Source organism: Anser brachyrhynchus (assembly GCF_964034855.1).
Source record: "Anser brachyrhynchus genome assembly, chromosome: 7".
Taxonomy (NCBI): Eukaryota; Metazoa; Chordata; class Aves; order Anseriformes; family Anatidae; genus Anser; species Anser brachyrhynchus.
In genome coordinates, this window is record NC_137701.1 from 638,894 (window position 1) to 661,197 (window position 22,304).

At 42.3% G+C, this 22,304-nt stretch overlaps 2 protein-coding genes across 5 annotated transcripts in view; both read right to left on the minus strand.

Moving 5' to 3' along the window:
* LOC308198051 (nuclear pore complex protein Nup153-like) overlaps positions 1-14,769 on the minus strand; it is a 120,572-nt gene extending 105,803 nt beyond the window's left edge. For 2 of the 4 annotated variants that reach the window (XM_080599591.1, XM_080599589.1), the window contains exons 1-5: positions 11,707-14,769; positions 8,994-9,204; positions 6,621-6,869; positions 5,278-5,417; positions 5,070-5,195 (exon numbers count right to left, since the gene is read on the minus strand). In XM_080599591.1, the coding sequence (XP_080455717.1) occupies positions 5,070-5,195; positions 5,278-5,417; positions 6,621-6,869; positions 8,994-9,204; positions 11,707-11,928 (948 nt within the window). In that variant the 5' untranslated portion in view covers positions 11,929-14,769. Of the gene's footprint in view, positions 1-218; positions 2,502-2,600; positions 2,640-2,776; positions 2,888-5,069; positions 5,196-5,277; positions 5,418-6,620; positions 6,870-8,993; positions 9,205-11,706 lie in introns of those variants that run through there. The other 2 variants (XM_080599588.1, XM_080599590.1) reach the window with 2 other exon arrangements.
* LOC308198057 (uncharacterized protein) overlaps positions 1-22,304 on the minus strand; it is a 111,065-nt gene extending 88,761 nt beyond the window's left edge. Inside the window, exon 1 of the mRNA XM_080599607.1 lies at positions 22,231-22,304. The gene's annotated coding sequence lies outside the window, so the exon portion shown is untranslated. The remainder of the gene's footprint in view (positions 1-22,230) is intronic.

Genomic DNA, 22,304 nt, shown 5'->3' on the forward strand with positions numbered 1-22,304 from the left:
AGTAGCTTAATTCATTAATTTAACATTCGAAGTGTTAAGCAACTAATTATACAGGCTTCTGGGCTTCACATCCCCTACATTTTCCCTCTTCAAAGTTACACAAACAATAGAACACACTCAAAAAAACCAACTTGTCAGTCTTACAATAATCTCATTCATTAAAATATGATCCAATGCTTTACATGTGCATTAGATGCACTTCACGTAGTGGGTTTGACTTCCCTTTTCAAAGCATTTTCACAGACCAGAGTTAATTTTTAACACAGACCACTGCGTGTTCTGCAAAACTGACTTAACTGAACTGTCAGACAGAAAACAAACCCTAAAGGCTACAAGATTTACCGATGGCTCCGCCTGCGGTCTTAAGGATCAGAAAATACAGTCTTAGGAAGCATGCTATTGTTCAAATCAATACCAACAGGAAATTTTTGTTTACGCTGCAGCTTTAATTTCACAGTATCTCCCAGCTCTTAGTAATAGAATTCACACTCTCTCTAAAGTATATAAAAATACATCTTTCTAAAAAATATTACATTCAGTTTGAAACCTTGAATAAGACATGTTTTATGTAAGTTCACAAATCTACTTCGAGTGAACGATGGTTCATTGCTGGTTTTAAAGGTAAAAAAGAAAAATATTAATTCCCCCAGTTAGGCATTCAATACACCAAGAGCTATTCTGCCTGGTACAGCTCCTTGAAATAAGAAAAATACCACATCACTGCTACCCACTGCAGAAGTTTAGCCTGAGTGCACAAGTGTTCCGTCAACCGCATGTTCACTTTAGCAGGAAAACACACGATCGTCTCCTCAGCAAATAATTGCTTCTCATCACGGGCTACCCTTCTCCCGCCACCATTATGAATTCTAGTATTATGAATAGACAATCTATCTCCTTTCACCCACTGACAGCTGCGTGCAACATTCATTTAGTGGCTGACAATTTCAGGCTCTCTGTTGCAAATCTGGCAGATCTTTCTTAATGCCTTATCACAGGTGTATTGCTATAATATAACTGAGAATTCACACCAGATTTGGTTTTAGTTATTTGGATAATATTTATGATATACTTCACTTCTCCATGCCCTTGTAATTTGGCAGATGGTGAAAAGATGGTCCAGGAAATCTGAGATGTTTGTAAACTCTGAAGTGATTGTAAACTTAATTATACATCCATCCAATCAAGGAATTAGCACAGAAACTTCTTGAGACACTGTCCCTTTGCTCATTAGAACAGAAGATGAAAAGTTTGCACATCTTGTTATTTCCTTCAGTCACCTGATCTTCAAGTGGTCATCTAAGGGTTTTGCAATTTAATAAGCCCAAGGATACCCCTAACTAAAGTCATCAAAAAAAGATGACTAGTTTTCATTTTTTAAACAAAATGAAAGGAAATCATGCTTTACCACAGCATTATCACCAGTTCTGTGCTACCTCCAAATAGGAATTTAGGAGCGTAAGATTTATAGCGTCGGAAAAGAAAAAGAAAAAAAAAAACCTCTACCCCCCTAAAAACTAAGCAGTTGCTGCTACATTCATTTTAGAACTTTACCAAATGGAGATTGTGCTGGCTAAACAATACAGAGATTGAAAGAGTTAAAAGCAATAAGCAACCAGTATTACTGTCCACTTTGATTTCCAGCCTAAGAAGCCCATACACTTAACAAGTGGTCATTTGTACACTCAGACTGATACTGGAAACACAGATGTTTTCGCAGAAAGAGATGCCCATTTAATTTTATGGAAAATTTATCAGACTCCAACGATGGTTCATCGCTGGTTTTAAAGGTAAAAATGAAAAATATTAATTCCCCCAGTTAGGCATTTAATACACCAAGAGCTATTCTGCCTGGTACAGTTTTGCAATTTAATGATACCCCTAACTAAAGTCATCAAAAAAAGATGACTAGTTTTCATTTTTTAAACAAAATGAAAGGAAATCATGCTTTACCACAGCATTCTCACCAGTTCTGTGCTACCTCCAAATAGGAATTTAGGAGCGTAAGATTTATAGCGTCGGAAATTAACAATTTTCCTCCTCTTTACTTTGAATGGTGATAAAAAGCACAAAAACTAGTTTTCTGTGCCCGAATGAACACGGAAGTCTGTACAAAGTCTATATGACCACTCAATCAGTATTTTTCTATTTGTGATCATTTCTTCAAGAGAAAACTTGCCTCAACAGGAATTTTAATATGCAGCTTCACCCCAAGTTGGGGGACAAGATAAAACGACTTGGTGTGTTCTAGAGTTGTTGCTCTCAACTTACAAAGATAACATAATTCTTAACCTGAGTAATCTTCACAGCCCATCATCTACTGTGGATACATGCCAATATTAACTTGATTTGATGTCTATGTTGTCACTGAGGTTTGAGAAAATTTTTCTAATAGTGATAAAGCATTGAAAAAGTTATCTACCTCAGCTTAAGACATTATTGGTTCTTACCTTTCTTCGTTTGGACTGGAAGTCAGTAATATCCAGTTTATCTATGTCCGGAGGCTGAGGAAAAAACAAAGCATAACTATTAGAGGGCAATTTTTTTCTCCTGAGAGAGAGGGTTCCCTGCAACAAAAATGTGGGGGTTCATGGTCAACTTACACAACACAGCAGCAAAACAGATGCCATTCTTTTAGCATCCTGTTGAAAAAACAGCGCAATAAATTAAACCGGCCACAACGTAAGGAAGAATAATTTTATCTTTATGCTTTGATGGCACATTTACTAAGTTTTATAAACACATGAAGCAAAAACAGATTAAAAGAAGTGCTATTTACCAACAAAGGGCTTGACAGCTTCTCCATTGCCTCCAAGATGCGCCGTGCTGAGGTACTTAAGGTAGCGTGGGACCACACAGTTTCTTGTCCAGCTTTCGCTCTCTTTTGTGCCTGAAAAATTAGCATTTTAAGTGTTACAATGGTCAATTCTGAGCTAAAGAGGCATGTATTTTATGTCCCAAGGCTACACTGATGATACAATCAATATATTCTGATGACAGAGAAAAATGCAGTCACTGGGAGTTTAAGCCATAAAGAAGAGAATACATTCGGAGTTTAATGAAGTTTACCTTGGGCCTCAGTGCATCTTGCACGTGCTTGTTGCACGAGCAATAAAAGAACTCCGTACTTGTAAAAGGTCAAGACGGATGATGCTAGGACTGCTAAGGCCTCCGAAGCAGTAATCAGGGAAACAGAACTCAAGAAAAGGCTTGTGGTACAGAAAGCATTTTCAGTAACAACACAGACCTCAGAGTTTCACGATGGTCTAAGTGTACCATCTTAAAATCAGTGTATACAATCATAACCAGGAACTAGTTTTACTTCTCTCTTGCTTCCTCCCTTCCCCCAAGATTAAAGTTGGCTGCAAATCTTTGTCTTAAAAGATAAAGATCTGATTTAAACTGTAACAGATCTAAACATTACACTGAAAAAGTAAACTGTTTATTTGCACCACCCAACTTCAAATATCAGTCGAAAACTTCCTTTGGTGTGACTTTTTTTCTTCCCAGGTTAAACCCCTCATATAACCACACTGTGCTTATCACACGATGTGAAGACAGGAAGCAGACCACGCAGCATGTAAAAACACAAGTGAGACTCACAGAACCACAGAATGGTTAAGGTTGGAAGTGACCTCTAGAGATCGCCTGGTCTACCCCCCCGCTCAAGCAGGGCCACCCCGAGCAGGTTGCCCAGGACCATGTCAAGTCAGCTCTTGAAGACCTCCAAAGAGGGAGACTCCACAGCCTCTCCGGGCAACCCGTGCCAGGGCTCCATCACCCGCACAGTGCAAAAGCATTTCCTGATGCTCAGACAGAGCCTCACGTTTCAGTTTGTGCCTGTTGCCTCTTGACCTGGCACTGGGCACCGCTGAAAACACAATGGCTCTCTATGCTCTTTGCACCATCCATTCAGGTATTTATATACACCAATAAGATCCCCCCTGAACCTCATCTCCTCCATGCTAAACAGGCCCAGCAGTCCCTGCCTCTCCTCAGAGGAGAGGTGCTCCCAGTCCCTTGATCTTCTTGGTGGCCCTTCGCTGGACTCTCTAGTACCTTGCTGTCATTCACAGCAAGCAGCAAGAAGCAAGCTACTCTCTCCTTTAAAAGCCTAGTATTTTGGTTCCTCTTTTTACCATAATGCAGTAATATTGTAAAAAACAAAAATAGCCGACCAAAGAGGGTTCCCAGCTTTGCACCACAAGGTTTCAAGGTTTCCCGTAAGTGAGGTACTTGTACTGCCCTTTTTCCGTTGCACAAATGGACTGTCAGAACAGAGCCAGCAAACCCGCGTTTTCATTTTCTTCAAATTCCTTTTGATTTATCGATAAAAGTCACTTTCATTTAAATACATTCCTACCAAACCTGATTTGACTTTCCTTTTCGATTCAGCTCTAGCTAATCAGAGTTGTCAGCAGTTTTTATTTGCTATTTCCAAGAACTCTTGGGGGCAAATAACTCTCTCCAAGAACTATATGAATCGTTCAAAACAGAAAGCATGTTACTGCTTATCTTGGGACTGCATTTAGTCCTGCATGCCTCTGTGTACCAGAAGAACAAAGGATCAGCAAAGTTGATTTTAGATATTTTCAAAGACTGCAGGTTTATACAACATATCCATAGCATGAATGTAGGCATGCTTGGAAAAGAAGATCCACAGATAAATATTAGCCAGGTTTGACTACTGTAGCTTTTGCTACCATAAACACAAGTTTTCAAAGTTATGCTGTCATTGGCTTTTTTGCATCAAGTTATTTTAACGTAATGTAGTCAGAGGCAGACAATGGCACTTAAATGGAATTTTTTGAAAGACCTAACAACAGAGGAAACCCCAACTACCAACAACTAGCCCAAACTGTCATTCTTGTTCTTTCTGACAAGTATTACCTGTGGTAAAAACTGTCATTAAAGAATTTAAACAGAAATCAATCTCAGACGTCTATTTTTGTAGACCAAGAGGGCAGAAGAGCAACTGTTACCACATATTCAGCTCCCTGCTCAAAGCTCCTTTGGCAGTGCTGCTTTTTTTATTTCCATCACTATTTCCCACTACACTACTTTTCTCATACCTGATAAGGTTCCGTCTTTGGCTGCCTTGATCTTACAGCTGCACCACCGGCATAGGCCGTCTTTCCGGGGTAAAATGGAGAAAACCCAAGCTGGTTTTGCTTAAAAACAGACGTGCTTCCACGTACCTACGGAAACACAGTATGAGAAGTGGATAGAAAAACAGGTACACATTCAAACTGATTAAAAGAAATACTGTGCAGTACTTACAGGACACAGTCCTCCAAAAACAAATAAACTGAATGCAGGTTTCTTAGAGCTAGCTGCAGAATGCTGCGAGAGGGAATGAGTTCTTTCATCTTGTGTGGGCCAGAGCAGTGACGATGAAGTATTTTTTAAAACTGCAACATCTGCCAAAATGACGTATGCTAGATGTAAATGCCTCTCGTACGTACAGAACTTTAACAATAAAGATCACACTAATTCAAGTTCTTCAATACAGAAAAATAAGCATGACTTCAGCTTCTTTAAATAGATCAACTTCACGTACAGACTGAAAACCAAGTATCACCTACAAACTTGAAAACTGTTCACAGAGCTGCAAGTAGTTTTCACCAATCTTACCAAGTTAATACTGTGCTTCCAATGCAGGTATTTTTTTCCTTCAGGCTAAGATAAAAGAGGACCGCATAAACATCAGTGCATTTGTACGGACAAAGCTTTTTTCTGTGTTGGTAAAAGGCTGGAGGCCAGCACAGATCATAATCGCACAGGTTTTAAACCTGGAAGATTCCCCAAAGGCTGCTCTAAGAGTTAACAATCTTCTGCCCATGTATGTTTTACGAAGACACACCAGAAAGTTCTAGTGCACTCAGGTTATATTGCTAAAGCCCAGCAACTCTACTCTCAGCTGTACAAAAGTTCTCTGGAAAACCTGCTGAGCACACGTCAGTCCCTGTCTATATGGGGGACTAGAAAAAGCTGCAAACCTGCTGTTCGCCCTTTCAGCGAGAAGACCTACGTACCAACCTACATCGACACGATGCTTATTTTTTATTTTAAAATGGTGTGCTTTCCTCAATGAATTTGGCAAAAGACATGAAAGTATTGACAGCTGAAGCCTTCTACCAAGAAAGGTCAAAAAACAGCCTATAGCTTATGTCAGAGTAGTTTCTTTATCTTCTCTTGCTGAAACACAGGAAAACATCTCGTGTTCCTATTTGTCACCTGCACTTATTCACATTTAACCAGCTGTCTGTTAGATATTCTGAGTCACTCTTCCTTCTAGACAATCAGCCTAGTTGTCAAGCTACGGCAAGTCAGCCTGATTTCCTACCGTCCCAGTTCAAAATTTACATATAACCTAGCTGAACGTGTATATTTCAGCATTGACTCTTTCTAATATCAGGGTATCATAAACGTATTCCAAAGCACGCTTCTATTAAAAAGGTGATAGGATTATATACTTCTAAAACACTAAAAATTCAATTTAATTCTCGCATCCAAAGTTGACATTCACCTATTTTATTTACTAAGGTGATGTGGAATATTAAAGAATGCAAGGTACTTCACATTAAAAAAAAAGTCAATTAAACAGAGAACACAAAAATCACCTTCATCAGATGCTCTAGAGGAGGAATCACTGGTTGTTGAGATGTTATCATCGTCTTGTTGAGAGGTAGAATCTTCTATTTCTTTTATGAAGGACAGCCTAGGACTGCCAATGCCAAATATAGAAGATGTCGAGGGCTGACAAGGTGGGACAGGAGAATCCAGCATGGTATAATTCAGACGGCTCCGATGAAGAGAGGGCCTTGTTAACACAACTGGGAAGTTCAGTGCTGATCTACTTGTGGATGGTTCTAGACAAGAACAGGGAGATAATTAGCTTTGCTATAGACAAGCTCACAGAAGCCAAAACCTGTTTCCTATCGACAGCCATGCTATTGCCAAGTTCTAAGCGCAAAAAGAGAGAAGCCAAATTTAACTTCTTCCTCACCCAGATACGGTTGCATCTAACTGTCTGGCTACAACAACAACACTGCTTGCGATACACAGTATTAATGTTGCATCCAGAAGTAGTTAACTATGAGGATTTACAACACCACATTCTGACCCCGTGCTCAAATGCTCTAACGCTGACTTGGCCGTTCACTAAATCAAACATATATACTCCTTCTCCCATGTACAGCTTGCAATAAGCTTTACAAAATTTGAGATTACACGGTAAATTACAGATAACACTGCAGCTTCCATAATATTGGAACAAAGGTTATATTAATCTGAATACACAACATGAAAATGAACGTTTGCAGTACTTTTTTCCCAAGTTCTTCCATATCAGCTCACGTTAGAGGCAAAACATCATCTCCTACCCATTAACTATTGGGATTTTGACCCAAGGGACAAGGATGTTGACCCAAGTAACCAGATGAGCATTTTTCCCTCTTGAAGCAAAGGGTCTGCAAACAATGCCAGTGGCCTGGAATAGGTGGCCTTGAAGTCTATCTTGCTAAATGAATGGAACTATTCATGGGTATTTTGCCTGATGAAAGCCTACTGTCTCTCCCAGGAATCTGGGCAATTCAAATGACTTTGAGCCACTATCCTCTTGATACTTGAACTGAAGCTTAAACTAGTTAGTTCAATCTTCATAACCACTGCAGTACCACTAATTAGCTCTCCAAACCATGAGCAGATTTTTAGGACAGCACCGTTTGAGATACAGAAAGGTATTCAGGCGGAAGGCCACCCAATATAGGCTCCAGCACACTGATACCTCAGAACTGAAGAAACACATTGGTTTCAAAATGTAGTAATAATTAAAAAAAAAAATCTTATTCTTAAGCATAGTAAGCAACACCCACGGACAGCAACATAAGCTGCAAAAGGTTCCAGGGTGTCCACCTGCTCCTGATCTCCTGGAGTTAGCAAGCTTGCAGTGCAGCTGTTCTTAATGAAAGCTCCTTTCACGCAGTTACATAGGAAAGCCAACATGTGTTCCTCAGTCACGAAGACCTTCTCTATTCTTTTCTCCAAACTCATTCCCAAGCTACAGCTACACAGAAAGCCATCAATCTCCTTGTTTACAATTAGATGAGATTGGAGGCAAAGATATTTCCTCCTTATTTTTTGATTCTGCCAACAACAGAAGCAACTGACTTTCCACATTATCTATGGTTACCTACGCACGCTCAGACAAAACTTCTTCACTTATTAAAAGCTGACTTCCCCAAAACAGCTAATTTAAGAGAAACTCAAATAAGAATAGATGCAAATTTATACAACAGGACTACAGGAACAGTGAGAGGCACTGGATATAAGACAAATTAATCTTTCATGAGGTAAAGGAGTTGCAAACCTCGTTGCCAACGGTCCAAATACCTTTTCAAAGACACCCCCTCCCCCCGCATAGACCTTAAAGTTATTGAATATTTTAAGGATAATAATCTCATAAACCACATCCGTGCACAAGTTCCCCAGTTCACCATCAAGTTAACGAGGAACTTTACTAAATTGATCAAAGCCCAAAACAAAAAAAAAACAAAACAAAACAAACAAAGTCGGGACACGAGACGGAATTTTCCTCTGCCATTCTAGCATCTAGTCTTTTGTTTCGAAGACTGCAAAACAAATTAATTTTTTTAATTGCCTTAGGCAATTAGACAGATTTTCATTCCATATCTTTTAAAAGATGGAAAATGCAACCCAGCACACTTGCAAATGACTTATTTTCAGCATTTAGCACCTGGCTAATAGAGTACCTAAAGTTAACTGATGCCTTCCAAGAGCATAAGATGTATGCTTCGTAACTGTGTATACAGTTTAAAGCTAAGACGGTTTCACAAACAGTTGTTTTGACTTTTTTTGGGTTTTTTTCATTCTGTCAAAACCCTCATTCCAATTTCCTTTTGAAATTCAGATTCAAAACTAGAAATCTGTGAATAAATACAGATGGCCAGAATTCCAAATGATTTTTCACATACCTCGTCTACTAATTCCTGCTGGTTCAGGCGTGAATCTCTCATCGATTATGGTATCTTCATCTGAATAATCGTGGTGATAGTTTACCGGAGTCTCCTCCTGGTTTGCAGATTCATTTCTGTCTACACACTCCTCCTCACGCTTATTGAAATACTTCTGCAGCCAGGCCGGTACAATATTTTTCACAGTTTCTGTCATTCTGCTAATTAATCCCTGCTTGAAAGAAAAAACACTTGTTTAATTACAGAAACACAGTCAACAGCATATGCTGGGATACCACCTTCCACGGACCTTGAAGACAGATATTATACAGCAAATATTCAGAAGACGACGACGAGGTTGATCCCTGGCATAGGATCGCTACACTTCTGGTAAACCTAAATTCACCTAAGATTGATTTACAACTACCTATCACTGTCTGCACTTCCAAGTGACCTTGGCAAGGTTCAAAGTTTTGAAACCTCTGCCAAAATTCACCAGCAGGTCGTCAATCTGCAAGGCTATCAGGAAACTCTACGCCTGAACAGCTCCTGACCTACAGACTTGTTCCAGGACTCTTCCTCTTCGCACCCTCCCGTGAAAACCAACTAAACCAGAAGTTCAGCAATTATCTACTGCGACAGTCAGGACCATACTACCCATTAAAATCAGTGAATCTAAATATTTTCAATTTTAGTAATGCTGAATTGCAGTGACTATACGCACAAAAAACAGTTCTGCTCTCAACAGTCAGGCTAACCCAGAAGATGTCCTGGAAGAAACACAGCTATAGCTATAGCACCAGCACCTCCTCTTGCAAGAGCCTTCTAAAGCTGTTGCTGTATTTTGTAGAAGACTGACTCTGCGGCATACATCGGGTACGATCGGAGAATTCCCACCTGACCGAAAGCCCCAGGAACTACGGTTAAATAAAAGATACATTAATATAAATGAATAAATTAATAATAAAAATTAATAATAAAAATTAATATCCAGAAAGCTGACAATCATGAGCTAGGCATCCTGCTAATCATCCCTCCTGCAGGCAGGGGGAAAAAAAAAAGGTAAATTAGATCCAGGACTAGTTCCCAGGAACTTTGAAGCTGCTAACTATACTGCCTACAGTGCCCAGGCACCTTCAGAGCTTAATGGTAAGAGACAGAGGGTTTGGTGGGCTGTAATTATGATCACAAGCACACAAAACACATCTATTTAAGTATTTCTAAGAATCGACTTATCGACTAAAGTTGTAGGGGGAAGGATGAGAAAAACAGCGGGGTAGGGATCAGAACCAGAGGTATAACCTCACAAAATCGCATCGGTCGCTTTCGTGCCTCCCCAACTGCATCACTGAGAGACAATTAACATTAAGCCACAGAACCTTCTGCAGAGTGGACATGATATTGAAAATAAACTGAAATTAATTGACAAATGCTCTAAGCAAGCTATCTGCTCAAAGCTCGTCCTTTTACGTTATGAACATTTGCACGATTCGTCTGGTTACAAAGCTAACTGCTATAATAAATGCACACATGTAACACCTATCAGTTTGTCTATTTATCAAATCATTAAAATTCTTCCCCGATAAGTTACTGTTAATTTGATCTGCGCTGGATGTGCAGCAGCCATTCTCTGTGCAGAATCCCCCAGATATCCCCACGCACGTGTTTGCTCTGGCACACTCTTTAAATAAACCTACTGGAAAACACGCAGAGATAACAGACAATGGAAAAGTTAGAAAACCATCTCCACTGATTATTTTCAATCCACGTGTAAGGTTTATCAGTTAGCTACACAGTGTCGGCACACGCAAGCTATGGCACTTTCAACATTAATGCACTGTTCAAGCCAGAGGTTTCAACGGTTGCTCTGTAAGCGTGGGGAATGTTTGCATTGCCCTTCCAGGCCAGCTTTAGATGGACAAGATTGATTGTCAATATGTGGTATAAGGGACTTGGCATTTCTGCAAGTGATAAAAACCTAATTGAGCAGCTATCCATGCGTAGCGCTCCCTTGGTTTTGCATATGATAATCAATCCCCTCAGCTACGTTGCTCATTTAATAGCGGAGAGGTTTTGGCTGAGCAAACATGTGCAGAGGGCATCTCCAGAGCATCTCTCTGGGCGTCCTGACATTTCTTAGCAAAGAGCTGCTGGGAGGGATCTCGGCGCGTCCCCCCTCCAGCACGGGGATTTTCACACCCCGAATTGACGGACCGCTTTCACCGTCAACCTGCTGTACCCTACAGCACAAACGAGAAGCAAAGCCTGGCAGGTAACGTTCAGAGAATTGATGATGGGCTGAGGAGGGGTGCAGGGAGCGGGGAAAGCCCTGGGGGTGGCACTGGGGGTCCTGAGGGCAGCGGGCTGGGGGTGAAGGGGAGGGGGAGGAGGGGGGTAATGGGCTGGGTAGAGGGGTAAGGGGGTAAGTAAGGGGCTGAGGGGGTAACTGAGGGGGTTAGGAAGGGGCTGAGGGGGTAACTGAGGGGGTTAGGAAGGGGCTGAGGGGGTAACTAAGGGGGTAACTAAACGGTTGAGGGGGTAACTAAGGGGGTAACTAAACGGTTGAGGGGGTAACTAAGGGGGTAACTAAGCGGTCGAGGGGGTAACTAAGGGGGTAAGGAGGTGGGTAGGGGGTAACTAAGGGGATAAAGGGGCGGGTAAGGTAAGGGGGTAAGTAAGGGGGTAACTGGTGGGCTGAGGGGGAAGGGCCCGCTGTGGGGGGGCCGCTCCTCACCCGCTTGCTCCTGGCACAGGGGGGCTTCGCGGCGCCCAAACGGTGGCGCCGCCTCTTCACCTTGCCGCCGGCCGCTCCTCCTCCTCCTCCTCCTCCTCCTGCTCCTCCTCCTCCTGATCGGGCTCCTGGGCTGCCGCCCGGCGCCCCGCCGCCACCGGCCCTGCCACCGCCGGCCATGCCGCTGCCGGTCGCGCCGCTACCGGTCGCGCCGCCCGAGGCCATACCGCCCCCCCCCCCGCGTTCGGTGCCGTCACGGGGCCCCCCCGCCCCCCGCCGCCACGCGCCGCGGGGCCTGCCCTGCCCCTCGTGGGAATAAAAATGTTGTTTTTGCAGAGTTACGTTGTTTAAAGGTAAGGAATGGGGTATCGAGGTGTGCTTGCAGCGATAAGAACGCTTAGCAGGCGACCTTGTAAAATGCAGACAACCAGACTCCGTAGAACAATTCGGGGAAAATCACGGTGTTGAGTCAAGTCAGGTAAGTGAAGAACCATTACCGCTTCAACCAGTAAAAAAGTCGAAAGAAATTCGAAATTTAACAGGCCGGCAACTGAAGGCCATGCATTGTCTGGGAAGCATCAGACAGATTGTGAGCCTGGATCACCCCCTCAGTGGGGAAACAGGGGAGGGTCCCGTCATCAAAAAGTATATAAACTGGGTTTTGGAACCAGCAGGGGCGCTCCTGCTCGTGGGACGCCCGCCACTGCGATCGCGAATAAATTCCTGCTTCGCTGAGCTCCTCGCCTGAGCCCAAGTTATTGGCTACGGAGTGTTTCTCACAATTTGGGGGCTCGTCCGGGAGCCAGTCGCCTACTGGGGAGCCCCACCGCCGCAGCAGCAGGAAGGCATGCCCCGCTGATTTCAGCGGTCCTGTGCATCGACGGCGGCGGTTCTGCGGAGAGCTGACAGAGGGCCCGAGACTGATGAAAGAGGCAGGATCCGTGAAGGAGTGGGGAAGGGAAGAAGGCAGGCACTCCGGCTTTGAGAATTGATCCGGTAACTCTGTGCACAGACCAAGGTAAGAAATAGGAAGTATTGCCTTGGGGGTCGGGTGAGACTCTGTGTGCCGTGTGATTGAGACGTACTTTTGTACGGAGCGAGTGTGGAGTCCTGATCCGCGGTTCCGCAGCTCCGCGAGGGGCGCGGCCGGAGACGGACGAAGCGTGAGATAAGGGAGAGAAAGGAAGAGTCTCGGGAAATGTGGTGTATGGTAAGCCCTTGCACGGGGAAGTGCTTGGCAATACACCAGGGAAATTTGGTGTGCGGTAGTCCTCGCACGGACGGGACGCCCGCCACTGCGATCGCGAATAAATTCCTGCTTCGCCGAGCTCCTCGCCTGAGCCCAAGTTATTGGCTACGGAGTGTTTCTCACACCCTCCCCCTCCCTCCCTCGCGCGCCCCCTCCCCTCACGGGAACGCGCGCCCCCCCCTCCCGCTACCGCTCCCGTTCCTCGCCCCGCCCCGGTCCCGTCCCGGTCCCGCCGCCCTCCCGCTCCCGCCCTCAGGACCCGGCCGCCATAATGAACCCCGGCCCGGCCACCGTAAGCACGGGGCTAGGAGTCACCTCCAGAGCCTCCCCGCGCCGTGGCGCCGACCGCTGGTGTGCCGCAGCACCGCGCCGGGCGTGGGACGGCGCCCCGAGCCCACAGTGCTCGTCAGAAAAGCCCCGCACCGACAACCGATACCCCCGCACCGACAACCAACAGCCCCCACGCCGACAACCAACGCACAAGCAGTGTTTTAGGCCGGATTCGTGGCCCCGTTGGTCCGGGAGGCAGTCGTCACGCTAAATTCTACCCCACGGCAGGGGAACGATGGGCATCGTGACAGATCGCCGCCCCAGAAAATAAACACATAAATAAAGAATAAAAACGATAACGGGACATGAATCGTGCCCTTAATAACAGACATTGGGCAGTGAAATCACCGACTTCTGCAACAATACGTGCTCAGGGAACTGACTAAAACCCCTCCTGCATCGGCCATGTAATAGCTAGGCAAACATCACATAATACTTCCCTCCCTCATGTACACCAAACCTATTAAGGCAACCATAGTAGCGTGATAACGTGATTTTTCTCCTCCAGATCAGCGTCAAAGGCAGCTACGCTAGGTTTGCTCATAAGTTCAAACGCTGCTTTATTTATTTATTTAAATGCCATTTTTCTTATTTAGAAGGATTTCCATAGGGTGACAGGCCTTTAATGACACTCACGACTCAGAAACATTTGCCGATGCAGTCAAACGGTGTCTATTAACGCGAGGCACTGAAGTTAATTGGTATTAAAAATGAGCCAAAACGAAAGGCAAGTATCTGCGTGTCCAGCAGAATGACAGCGATCATCACCATTTGATCAACCTTCCCTGTGAGTTCTATCTGCAAGTTACTTTGAGGTAGCGCTAGAAAGAAGCGGTTGGTCCAGAGCATCCCTGCAAAAAGAAACATCCACGGCTTAAGTACCGTTTACTCTTTTGGTATCCTTTTAAGTACTTTTTACCCGTTTCGGACTCCTGCCTCTTCCCGGCTCACTGATGACAGCATTAGCAGCCCCTCAAGCTACTGTCCTACAGCCTTTCCCATCAGTGAAGAGATAGGAAAAACCCCACTGCTTCTTGGAAGAGAAAACCAGCAGGTTTTTGAATAAAAGCACTCTCTGTTGCAGCTAGGTACAATGAAAAGAGTTTATGAAATCATTACGGGACATTCTTGTAGAAAACTTCCTCAAGCTTGGAAGAAAAAAAACATTTCAGCTAAGTAAAACAGAAAATAACTGGAAGAAGTGAAGTATGGCGGTGTTGGAAAAGTTGCTTCAAAGACTTGTTTAATTAAAAAGAAGGAAAAAAGCAAGTTCCTACTGCAATCCCATCTTTGTCAAACTGATGGCGGGCACCAGTACGATGTGTTCAGCTAACACAGGCTGGAAGTTGTAACTGCAGCTGTGAAGTTTACCCAGTAAAAAGACTCCGCAAAGCATTCTAGCAGTTCCGATGCAATCACTGCTTCCTGAATTTGTGACTCACGGTTAACACGGCAGTACAGGAAGAAGTCTGGCATTCACTGTGCTCTTACGGCCTCTTACAGCCTCACTTACTTATTATACACACTGTTAATTAGCAACTATTTCTCCATATTCATAGGGTTATGGAGTCCCTATGACTGGAAAAGACTCTGTACCCTTCAAGACAAGAACAGCATAAAGGCAGCAACTCGCAAGACTGCTCTAGCTTAAAGCAAAGCTTTCCTCATTGCTCTCATCTCCTTTGACTTGAGTACTGTCATCCTTCTACCAGAGCTTTAAAAACTTCATTACCACGAATGAAGGAAGACCAGAGCAATCAGAGAGGGTAGCAGAGGGTATAACTTAAGGAGCTGTTACTAGGATTTTTTTGTTGTTCCTGGTGGACTATTTTTCTCCTTGCCAGCAAGGAGGGAAAACCAGCAAGTTGTTTTCTCCAAGATTTTTTTTTTTTAGGTTTAAGAACACGGATTATGTTGTAGCAATTTCTTCGCTGTAAAGCGTCAGCTGAGAAGTCTAACAGTAAGAAGGGCAAGGGAAAACTGAATGCTGATGCAGAGAGTGCCAGCAGACATCATCCTCATTCCACGGGATGTTTGTAGCTATGGCAGTTGAAGTCTACACTTCCATATGCTTAACATACCCTATTTATAAGCCGATTTTAGCTGACCTAGCATGTATCAGTAGTACAGTTAGAGCCAGCAGCCTGCAGGAAAAAGTGGGCACAGGTGTTTCCATAGCAAGGCCTGTGAGTGTCTCCCATACATACTTCCAGTCTAAGCAAGCACATGAAAGGCTTGGCTTGTCGCTTACCTAAGGAACCAGGAAAACAAGGGGAAGCTAGATTTCGCTTGTGTCCTAATGCCCATATAAAAATAAAGACAGATGAAATACCCTTACTACCTTGTTAAATTCCATAAGCCGGAAGAGAACGTGCTGCACACAGGTACAAGTAAAATCCCTTGCTGGCAGGTTTGCAGAAACAAATTTTTTATTTACACAGGCAAGTCTATCTTTAGACCCCATTTACCTCTTTACATTTCTCGAATATTTACATGACTTCATGATGCTCCAAGAAGGGAGTGATGAACAAAAAGATTACAGAAACTGTCAAAAGCATAGCAAAAAAAACCCAACCTATCATTGTGCTTTAAAACTTATGAGCTAGAATAATGTAGAAGAAATGTAGTTTTAGCACTTTGGTCCTAACGGTCATGCTCTAGAAGACACTTAAATAGCAGAGGGGATTTCAGAAGTGACCGTATCCAGAGGTTGCCAGTGACAATTCATGAGTGAATCGTAGAGTTCTTCGCTTGTCTCCGTGAATTGTCTGTTCATTTCATCAACATCCAAGTAGAGCTGTGGATCTGAAAATAAAAGCCTGGTAAGTCCAAGTATCAAATCTGAGGCATGCACGCAAAAAAACTTCACGTGAAATGGCTAATAAAATGTATTTTAAGCTAAGTGTAATAAGCTATTAGATCTACTAATTTTAGTGAGGTATTTAGTCCTCTAAAATTTTGAGCCTCACAACTCCAACTTTTGGGAATTTGTATATTAGAAGGCTGGGACTAGAATTGTCTTTCAAGATAAAGACAAAGACAATGTTTAAGATAGTAAAGATAACGTTTAAGGATAATCAGCCATGAAACCCTCCCAAGAGTCATTTAATTCACTTCTACGGCAATACACGTTACATAGGATAGTTTCTAAACACTAACACAAAATGCCTCCACGTGAGGAACTTTGCAAACCTTCCAGGACACAAATATGTTTTGTACCGTATTTGTAAGTGCAAGCTGAATCCTCCTTTTGGAATCTGCAACATAAGCTTTTACCTCAGGGTGGAGAACAAAGCTTTTGCATATTACTGAGTTTCTAATATAAAATCTGTTTAGCGGAACCAATACAAAGAACAAAATTCTGTCTTAGACCATTTTCAAATGGGAATGAAGGCACAGGTACAAGAAACCTGCTGCGAAGCATTGACAGTGTCCCGTTTTACTTGATGCGGTCAGTGTATGCTGTATCAGCTTTAAAACCCCAGCTGATTGCAGATCAACCCCACAGAGGTTTGACCTCAGCTGAACTTTCAAGATGTTCTTCATCCAGTAGAGGTTGGCTTGTATTGTTAAAAGGCACAAGGATGGCTAAACTCAAGTGACAATGATAGAACCCTTATTACCGTCAGTAATTAGGTCATCACCGATTGCAGTCATAACTGAAGATTCCTGAAAGACAGAAAAGGCTAAGTTTAATCATAACTCATTTCAGAAAGCATCACAGATTCAAAGTGCTGCAGTCTCAATCCATTCCTTCTTCCTACAACTACAAGGATAGATGGCATTTTATCTACTTATTTTTAGAAGAAAGCCAATATTACAGTACAGGTTGGAAGGGACTTCCGGAGGTCACAACTAATACATTGACCACGATAAGACCACTTACAACAACTGTTTAATTTGCTTTAAGCAAAGCAAATCAGAAGAACAGGAACAGAAGAAGCGTACGCAATTATGCTGTCAAAACCATTCTTTGGTATGCGTGAACAAATAATGGTGTATAAATCACTAATTCTATGGATTTACTATTTAAGCACTTAAATACAAACACCTCTGAATGGAATCTGCTCTTTTAACTTCACACTAAGCAGAAAGCATGTTTTCAACTTCGGATTCTTTTTGCTGATTCACACAAATCTGTACAACATATTATCTGTGAAATATTTTCTTTACAGCAAGCGTGCACTATCTTTACCTCAAAAACAGCTGGAGCCATTAAAGAATCTCCTAAAGAGCAGTCTCCAACAGCTTGCATGCTGTCATAGGGAGCATAGGAGCTGTATTTGTAGTCAGCGTAAGCATCGTAACTCCTCTGCGAGTGGTAGTTCTGGTAATCTTGGCAATAATCATTATAGTTGTATGACTGGTACCGCTGCAATTCTGCTTTCAGTCTGAAACATGAGAAGTTGCATACAGTCAGAGAACAAGAGACTGTAAACCCAGTTCTGAACTTAAACAATTTGTCAGCTTACATACTTCAAAGCTTAAAAGGAAGCTTTCCTAAACAGTCACCTAAGTGACAGCTTAAGTCACAGCTCAAAACCTCATTTCTATAGAAGCAAGCATCCTCACCTTTGCCAATACCAGAAGGAATTGTTCTCATGGATTAACTCCAGAGCCTTGACATGGTTACCTGTACACATCAAGTATTTTTAGCGTTGGCATAAGCAAGCTGCTGCTAAGTCTCTGTGCTTTGCTAAAGATTGATTTAATACCAGAGACATTTATCAAGCACAGCTGCTTTAAAGATGCAGTCTTAACCCTTCTATCTTTTGTTTGGTTAATTACTAGATCTTATTTCCAGAAAGAAGTGAATGGAGTCAGATTATCCATTTCAAAGAAGCATCTGACACCGCCTGTCAGTTTGCCATGTCTACCTCCACCTGCTCAGTTTTTTTGTTTGTTTAAAGTCCATTAAACATTCAACAGCTGCCAACTATACCGCTCAGGTGAAGTCAGTCTTGCTTAACAACACAATCGCGATTCTCCAGCATGACGCCTTATTATTAGTGGGAGAATTACAAAATACGCTGGTTCTTAAGAAGAAAGGGCCAGCTGATTAGCTTTCACTACTTTCCCTTTCAAGATTTTCTCAGGGGCAGCTTCAGACTAATGACAAGAACCAAGACAAGTGCTATCTGTACTAAAACTGAGGTACACTGCATAAAGAACATTCAGATAACCCAGCTGCATATTCAAAAAAATCCGCTGTTTAGACTTGTCTTCACTGATTCTGTACAGGCAGACCTCCTGTGTTTGCAGTGCCCAGTTTCTCTCACTTGAATTGGGGATGCAGAGAAGTGAGTTCTATGCTTTTGGGGAAGAATACAAGCTGAAGGCATTCTGAAATAGCTTCCAAACTAAGCAAACATGAGGGACAAACTAATCCAATGGCTGGGTATTTCAATGCTAAGAGAGCACGGTACTCAGCCATTCAGAAACGTATTACTGATGTGTATTTTAATACCTACATTTGTTTCAATACTGCAAAGCTACACAAGTTCTAATAAAGAGGTAATCCATTGTCTTGTTACTGTAGTAAACAAACAGAAGATACATCACTATAGGTCTTCTGCTTCCAACTGCACTCTTCCTACATACAGTTGTGTAGGGAAGGAAAATCTGAAAATACTGTTGACGTTCTTCTGGATAGCCGAAGCAAGAAAACATGTTTGTGGCTTATTCTTGTTTTCAAAATAAAACAATATTAATTTAATCAAAAAATTTTGGCAAAGAAGTTTGGACAGTGCTCTCTTGGAGAAGAGCATTTCCATTCTAAAGCAGAAGGAGGCAACATTTGCAGAATTATGCTAGGTAAACAGAAACAGAAGTGTCATTTTTTACTATTTAACAGAACACACAAGCTAACCTCATGAACATACTGAAATTGTTTATATGAAGTCCTGTTTTGTCAGTATCCTGGATCAGAGTTCATCAAATTTGGTATCAATTCTTTAACCGTTCAGAGACCTGAATTGCCTTAAATAAGTGATAGAACTGAGCCGGTAGAGTAAGAAACCCTCTCAGGAAGTGCTAAGCTTTAAACTCCCCATTGCCCTAAGCTCATGAAAAGCAAAGAATAGCATTCTAAACCTGTTCTAGTAATAACGCCTTTGGCTTTCTCCCTGCGTTCCCATTTTTCCCCCCCACTTCTTTCCTGTCAACCCACTGTAAAACTAGTTATGTGCTTCTCTCAAACTAGAGGGAAAGCTCTAAGAACAAGAACTCCCTAGCATATAAAACCACTTCTTGTCCCTTCTACCTTATGCAGGCCCAAACCTGAAAATATTTTCCAATGCATTCAGCTTTGCTACTGTTGAGAAACAAGGCTGGTTACAATGGCAGCTAAGCCCAAGTTGCGCTGTCTGGCTAGACTTAACAGTTGGATTCCCCCAGCCATCCTGAAGCAGGTTGATGAATCCAGGGAGTCAAAACATAGGACTTCTGCATTTCTGGTTTTGTAGACTGCATCCTGTGTACAGCCACTACAGCAAGGGCCACAGACTTTCCAAAGGCAGAGCTACAAGAATCTGATTATTTAGAATAACTGTATCAATGCACAACTCCTTGGTTACCTTTTAGAAATTCCTATGCTCAGCCGGATTCCTTTTCCCCCCAGACCTGGTGCGTTCTGGCAGTCTTGCAGTGCCCTCATCTGATCACCTTGCTCACCAAATCTGACATAGGCATACCCTCTACTATTTTCAAAAGGGAGAAAACCAATTCTGGTATGCATAACAGTTACAAAGCTAACGAATTCAGTTTCTGTCTTCTACAAAAAACAGAAGATAGCAGCTACTATAGCTTCTATTACTTAAGCAACTTCTCTGGCATGTGCACGTGCACAGAAAAGGCTTTCACCAAATTAAAAAACTTGGGCCAGGAGCAAAAAGCTTATTCCTTGGTAGCATTAAGATGCAACTCACTGAGAGCCAGCAAAACAATACATTTTAAGTGCTCTCTGCATAAGTAATCAGATTCCATATTTCTGCATATACAGCAGTTAATCAGTTAGCACTAACCCACTCCTTTTGGAGCCACAAACTTTATTGGTCACAAACACCAAGAGCTGGCTGTAATTATCTGAACCAGTATTAACCGGTACCTCTGAACTCTTCAAACAAAAATATCTTTCAGGAACCGGTACCTCTGAACTCTTCAAACAAAAATATCTTTCAGGTGCTCTTAGAAGAACAACATCAATTGCCTGCAACAATTTGATGGCTTTGCTAAACGGAGCACTGAAAAGCACAGTGGTACAGTTTCTTTTGTAGCCTGTTCAGAAATTATAGCCCCGTGCCTACAGCTTCAAATCAGGCCAAGCTTACCAGCCCAACTCTTACAGCTTAAGTTCACTGCACTCGAATGCCTTCAAGACGTGCTTTTAGGAGCCATGGAGAAGAACCCTCTGGTAAGACCACCATTATAAAGTACTGAGTGTTGTTTTACACTTAAAATAGAACTATCTGTTACAGTCATTCATCAGCTTTCCCTAGGCTGCTGCTCTCTCACTACTGAATGTGATCCTGCTCTCAGTTTCCCACTAACTTTTTCCCCCAGCGTTTATGGCCTCTTTTCATCTATGACACTTTTAAGGGACTACACCGTGTTGAAAAATGCTGGTTAACATTTCCTTTTACACAAGGTGCCTCATCGAATTTTCCTGACTAAACCAAACCCCAGAACCTTAACTAGAAGAGGAAGCACACAAACACACACGCCTCCCTGGCCACCATATCTCCCCAAAACATATCTGTTCAGTAACAGACCAACTGTAAGAATACTGCGATTAAAATCAGTATAGCTCTATACACTGCTTTTGTTCGGGATTACTAGCTAATGTCCTTTCCCTTACCCCTTCTGGAATTAATACTGAATTCTGTACTCCAAAACGCGGTTCTTAAGTCATACAAATGACATTTAACAATCAGAATTTTTCCACACAGTGATCCTCAATAAAAACTTCAATCCTCTACTGCAGTCTTTCAACAAATTAAAGGAATACAAAACTGGCTAATAACTGTTCAGTGATTTTTGGACCTTTGTAGCACTAGAGTAACAGCAGTACACTCTGCAGCATAGTTGCAAGTACGTGGGAATAAGATACTCTCTCTCATCTCTTTTTTTCTCTGAAAAGTGTGAGGCCTCTATTTCACCCTACTAAAGATTTTACCACCAACTGTACTGCTAGCATTGAGACACTGCAACTTCTGTGCTTGTATGAGATGCAGGACAGGTTCCTTAAGGTGTCGCAATTTTTTGTCTAAACCTAGTGTTGAGATCAAAAAAGGGATTGCTACTAATTGCGTACGTATCAATAACCAGGACAGAAGACATGCTGCATATAGGAATTAAACTTTTTCTAAAGCTCTAGTACATGAACATATCAAATCCCGCAGATTTTTTCTAGTATGGTTTCAGAGGTCTTACTTGATGGACATAAGCGCACAAGTGAAGACAAAAGATATTCTGTTTACCTGAAGTACATGAAGGTTTGAACTACATTCTAGTCCTGATCTTTCCAGTCAAAACTGTTTAAAAAACAACCCACCAAACAGTAAAACAAACAAGAAAACCCCATGCTTCCTCTCTACATAAAACTTTTCACAATTGTGTTTTCTGCCCACCACCTGGCTTTAAAAAGTATACGAACTTCTTTGAAAGATCATGTTTTTAGTCTGAACTCCAAATGAACAACGTGTAGGGCATGTAAAGAACAAGCACGTCATTAATGAAAGCTTTTCTCTAAAAAGGATAAACTTATTCTTGGGGAAAAGTGTGGAAACAGATGTTATCTAGGCAATATTCCTACAGGAAAAACGAATAATTTTGCCACACCTCAAAGGAAAAAATAATTGTGCTTAACAGGTAAGAAAATAAAAAAAATCAGAGCAAACCAAAAAATAAATCACAGAATATGCATCCTCGTTTTAATCATTAAGGATTACCTTTGAGCTCTGCTTTGGTGCTTGGCTTTGCACTTTCACAGGCTACACACTTCGTGGCCTCTGCTTTGTTTTGA